The sequence below is a fragment of the Formica exsecta genome, unplaced genomic scaffold (assembly GCF_003651465.1).
Source record: "Formica exsecta isolate Colony F162 unplaced genomic scaffold, ASM365146v1 scaffold233, whole genome shotgun sequence".
Lineage (NCBI taxonomy): Eukaryota > Metazoa > Arthropoda > Insecta > Hymenoptera > Formicidae > Formica > Formica exsecta.
Window position 1 is genome coordinate 1,382,157 of NW_021849616.1, and position 5,199 is coordinate 1,387,355.

At 39.7% G+C, this 5,199-nt stretch overlaps 2 protein-coding genes across 4 annotated transcripts in view; one reads left to right on the forward strand and one right to left on the reverse strand.

The window, feature by feature from the left end:
* Window positions 1–1,710, reverse strand: LOC115235746. The gene is made up of 3 exons (XM_029807695.1): window positions 1,228–1,710; window positions 548–1,083; window positions 1–465 (listed from the first exon to the last, which is right to left on the reverse strand). The coding sequence occupies exons 1-3, from the start codon at window positions 1,510–1,512 to the stop codon at window positions 99–101; spliced, it is 1,188 nt and encodes a 395-aa protein (XP_029663555.1). The 5' UTR covers window positions 1,513–1,710; the 3' UTR covers window positions 1–98.
* A 2,188-nt stretch (window positions 1,711–3,898) lies between these two features.
* The window catches only part of LOC115235763 (rho GTPase-activating protein 20-like), a 199,780-nt gene continuing 198,479 nt past the window's right edge, over window positions 3,899–5,199 (forward strand). The window contains exon 1 of one of the 3 annotated variants that reach the window (XM_029807730.1): window positions 3,899–5,077. In XM_029807730.1, the coding sequence (XP_029663590.1) occupies window positions 4,886–5,077 (192 nt within the window). In that variant the 5' untranslated portion in view covers window positions 3,899–4,885. The remainder of the gene's footprint in view (window positions 5,078–5,199) is intronic. The other 2 variants (XM_029807729.1, XM_029807731.1) reach the window with 2 other exon arrangements.

Sequence of the window (5,199 nt, forward strand, 5' to 3'; positions counted from 1 at the left end):
TTTTATTAACAAGAATAGAATATTCTTAGAATATTTTTTTATAAAAATATTTTCATCATTAATCTCTTTTTAAAATTTATCTTTCTGTCCATTAGATATCAATAGTGAGCTTCTTGAATATATCCTTTAATAGTTTTTGGCAAAGGCAATTTGTGTATGTTATCTAATCTAGTATTCTGGCGAATGACAAAACGGCAAAGATACTGTAAACTTCTTACTTGTGTAAACCTGCTCACTGGTTTTGTTAATCTAACTGGAAAAGATGGATATCCCGGATATTTCGGCCTCGAATAACAAATGACAGCAGATTGGCTGAAATTCATGGAATGATTTATCAAAGCAGCCACCGAAGTAAAGCCTTCACTCTCTGTACATTGATTGCACAGAGAAAATAGACCGCCACTGTGTTCCATACGCGCATGTAGCATCTTCCCAGATGATTTAAAACTAAGCGTTAGGACGTATCTATATAATCATATTAAGCATTTCAATCATATATTCAATATAGAGTAAAGCACTACAAAATTAAATTATCTAATATATGTACCTATCGTCTGATGAATCTCGAACCAAGAATGCACCATCTGGTTCAGATATGAGCTTGGCATCAGCTTCATCTCCCGATATAGGACCCCAATACCATCCATATTTACTTAAATTGAGCAATTCTTTTGCAAGACTTGCTTTGACTTTATGCTCATTACTTATCGTTTCATTCATATTGCAAGGAACTTTCGCTATTGCACTAGGAACTGCCATTGTAGCATCGGAACAACTAGGTGTTGCATAAACAGTTGCAATATCATGTATTAATTCATCTCGTTGCCTGGTAGGAACTATAAGAAGATTCATGCCAGTTGCACCATAATATTGTGTATTAATATTATCTATATTTTGTTTAGTACTATGGCAGGAATTTTCAAGTACATCGCCCAATCTATTTTCATACAAAGGTTGTCTGATCGATGAGATCTCTTGCTCGTTATTTGAAAGTTCTCGCTCTTGGCAAGAATGAAAAGGTTCATGAACAGATATAATGTTGTTCTGATTTGAACAAGGGCTTAACACATCTGTCTCTCTGCTCTGAAAAAAAAAAAAGTAAAAAATTATTTTAAAAGTATGGTACTGTAATGCAAAAAGGGCGAATATATATCAAAAGAAAAAAGAAGAAAAGATTTATTTTAGGAAGCAAACAAAAGAGAAGAGTAGAAAATAATATGCGTTTACCTTTTGCTTGGATTTGCACAGGTTTTTTATTTGCAAGTGTTTCTTGATATTCCTGAAAAAATTGAACGACACCTTGCTACTTGAAGGATTTTTTAACCTATGCTCCATGTCCTTGGTGTCATTCGTCGAGTCGTTCCTCTTGCATTCTTGTCGCGGATTACTCTCGCGTCGCCAAATAAAGGTCGCGAATCTCCCGCTTGTTCCATGCTTCGACTTCTGTCGTGCGCCTACTCGTTCCATAGCGGTACTTATAACCGATTCCGAATCGGAGTTTGGATTTATCATGTTAAGTGTGGTATGCGAGCTCTCCAAGTGAATTATTATTATTATTACACCTGTCGTTTTCGCCGTAGCACCTTGCACATGCCATCTATTTTTCGCGGCCCTTTTACGCGACCGTAAACACAACGATATTTTCGCTCCCGGAATTATCTCAAAAATCGCAGCACACAATCAAAAATTTATCAGACAGACACCAATGGAAGATCGCTCCGAGCACCCAACAGAGTACACTTTGATCGACACGTGGCAACGTCAGTGTTGTTGTTTGGGCCGGGTTTTCTCGTGCATGCGTGGTAGATGGCAGCCGAAGCAGCGGTGTATATAAGAGGAGTAGGCAACGTACTAATTTTCGAATGAAGACTGATAAACTTTTGAACTGACAAAAATGTTTATTATTTTTTCCTTTTAATTTCATGAAACTTTTCACGATGTCAAATTTCTATAGAAATGGAATAGAACATATTTCTCTAGAAATGGAGAGCATTGCAACGGGTTATATCAGGGTATCGATCATGTAACTTTTCCCCTAGGGCGGAAAAGTGAAAAGTGAAAAATTTTGCCATTGATTTCAAAACTAATATTTTTCACGTTTCCGCCCTAGGGAAAAAGTTACATGATCGATATCCATGTTTTATTCATGTCACAAAGAATAATATAAAGTACGTTTTCGGATTTTTCTTAACTGGATCCTAATTAATAATCTGACAACTTAATATACTGATCCGCCTATCTTTATATTAGCTTGTTTCATAATGATTACATGATATGATTTTCAGGAAATAATATTTTGCATATTTGTTCAGTACGTGTCATTTTGTTTGACATACACTACTTGTGAGCCATTCTTATCAGCGTACATTATTTATCAAATCTACTATTTGTATTTGTACCTCCGAGAGATGTGAAATAGATTCCGATCATATCAATTCAGATAAAATATTATGTGAAATGTCATAGAAAGCTCCTATGTCGAACCGAGAAATTCAATTGTAATAAAAAATTATAGGAAGACTTGCTGTTGTTACAAGATTGAAGCGTCAGTAATAACAGCATTATAAAATATCGAAGAGATTGAAGATTTTTAAAAATAATTCAAACCATTTAAATTTATCATCAAGAGATTAGCTGATCTCGTCGTAACATATCCTATATATGCTGCATTTAAATGTTTATAAACTTGGATGGATATAATACTCAGGTCTAGGTGACATGTTAACGTTATGCAACCGCTCGACACGATTAGCGTTAGAAATGCGCTTTCTAATAGGTCTTCGTTATTTATAGATGAGAAAGAAGATACCGCAACGTCGTATGTCGTCGGGATGCTTCTGTTAACGACGCCGTCACGTAGTCGCCCGTAGATATAAATCAATCATCGATCGCGTACCGCGATTTTCTATTGCGGTTTTGGATTACGCATTCGAGAGTTTTCGTATTTAGCGGAAACAATGACTTTCGCCTAAAGAAATACCGGATAATTGCCATAAACATGAATATAGACTGCGCATATCGATCAAATATTGCGCCAAAATTAGAAAAAGAAAGAGAACTTTGGGGAAAATCCGATCTTTTTTATTTTTACTTTGAAATGTTTAATGAACCAATCAAAACGAAGAATCTTCGAAACGAAAATAGCGTCAAGTGAAGCGCACCTTATAGTTACCATGAAAATGATCTTACTTTAGTTAAAGAGAGATATAAACAGACTCCTGAAATATTGTCGCTTTCTTTAATCGAAGATTAAAATTTAATCAATCAGGATAGAAAATTTTAGTTTCTTTTGTTCTGATTAATTGTTCTGAAATTTCAATCTGTAATCTTCAATTTTCAATGCGTAGTTTGATACAGGCTTTACGATTAAAACAGAATACGTGCGCGATCTATTTTTACTGTGTTTATGGATGTTGCGACTTGCGACGCACTTCGCTTATTCAAATGGCGGTTAAAGTGTCGCGGAATTAATCGACTGGTAATTTTCACACGGCAATATCGCAATTCGCAAGTATTTTCTTAATAGAAATCTGTTTTGTTTCGGTTACATTCGAGATAAAATAAGTGAGTATCATGGTTTTTATATTGAAAAAGGAACAAAATTGAGTATAAAGTGCGATTAAAAAGGTGAGTAGAACATGATACTTTTGATCTTAATCTTTAATTAGGAAATAATCCGTTTCAACTTTAATTGGTTTTCTAGCGAAAAAATCAATGCCTTCATGCTGCTATTATGCATTTATCAAGTAAGGTAAGAATTGAGCGCGCATGTGTTCGTGGCAGGTATAAATTAGCATAAGACGCGAAAATATGAAATCGTTACGCGCTCTGGAGATCACGGTAGGAATCTATGTCATATATAGTTCAAGTATCGTGCGACGATTAATTCGACGTTTGACCGAGATCGTGCGCGCATCTGTTACATCATCGCGCCAAACGTCTCGATCCGCGATTCTAGCCTCCCGCGGGGATGCGTTTTGTTTACCAACGGTGCGCGGCTTCACGCAACGTCGGGGCCGGGGGGTCGGGAGTGGCACGGGAGCGGCGCGGAGGTGGCGTGGCGCGACCGCGTGTGGTAGGAGGTTGCCGCGATTCAATTTCAGTCGAAGCGCGTCAAGCAGGCTGAACGAGCGGGCGGGTGGATCAAACGAGCGCCAAGATAACCAAGGAAGATCGGTCTCTCGGCACCTCTCTGATTTTTCAATCTTCGGCAAAGAGACGGAAAGAGAAGAAAAGAGAGAGAGAGAGAGGGAGAATACAGATGCAAGTGCGCTCGGTCTGTGCCCGGTGCCCGCAGTATGAACGTAGGTACATGTGGTCCGCGTCATTGGCTTCCTTCGCGCGCCCTCGTCCCCTCCCCGCCTAAACTGGCGCTGCGCGCGTAGTACACGTTCAACAACATCCAGTCAGTTTTTTCCATCGCGCGTGTCCAGTTCGTCGTGTGTTAACGTACGTCGTGAGACTTATCCGAGATTTATCCGGCGATTGTATTATTCGGATTCGATAAGATTCCCGATTCGCGGGGAGGGCGGATTATATATACGCCGCCGCGAATATCGTTCGAGCAGTGATCTTTCCGCGAGTTCAATCTGAAGCGAGTTCGCATTTTCAATCGACATGGCGACGGTTGCAAAACTTTGGGAGCTTGGACAGTTCGTGCCGACAGAAAATCAGTGACGAGTATCTTGTATATTTGGCGTTAAACTTTCGAGCATTCGAGATGGTCCTTCGCAAGGACACGTTTGCTATAATCACGCGGTAACAACGACGAGCGGACACCGGCCTTTATATTTGTGTATATGGGTGTGTGTGCGTATATGTGCGTATCGCCATGAACGAGAGCCATCGATAGGAAGGAAAGGATCGCTCCCGTCTGTGATCGAGAATGGAATTCGGGAGCTACAAGGGCACCGGACCCCGCATTAGGGTTCGCCGGCGCGCGGAATTGGGCAGACGGCTCACCAGGAGGCTATCCTTCGTCGCAAAAATGCCGGCTGCAATTCTCAGTAGGGCGAATCAACCCGAACCGAGACCGGTCGAGATTACGGCGATTGCACCTGACAAGACGCAGCTCACGGTGAGTAAAGTGCTCCGTTGATTTATTAAACGTGCGCTTATCGCCTCGATGATGATCCTCTCTCAGCATTAAATTTTCGCCATTTCGAAAGATTTGATGCTGGAATAAATTATATGTATATA

Coding starts and splice junctions, on each gene's coding strand:
- LOC115235746 (XM_029807695.1), bottom strand. CDS start 1,512: ATGATAAATCCAAACTCCGATTCGGAATCGGTTATAAGTACCGCTATG. Junction 1,084..1,227: donor TGTGCAAATCCAAGCAAAAG/GTAAACGCATAT, acceptor TTTTTTTTTCAG/AGCAGAGAGACAGATGTGTT. Junction 466..547: donor CGAGATTCATCAGACGATAG/GTACATATATTA, acceptor ATGATTATATAG/ATACGTCCTAACGCTTAGTT.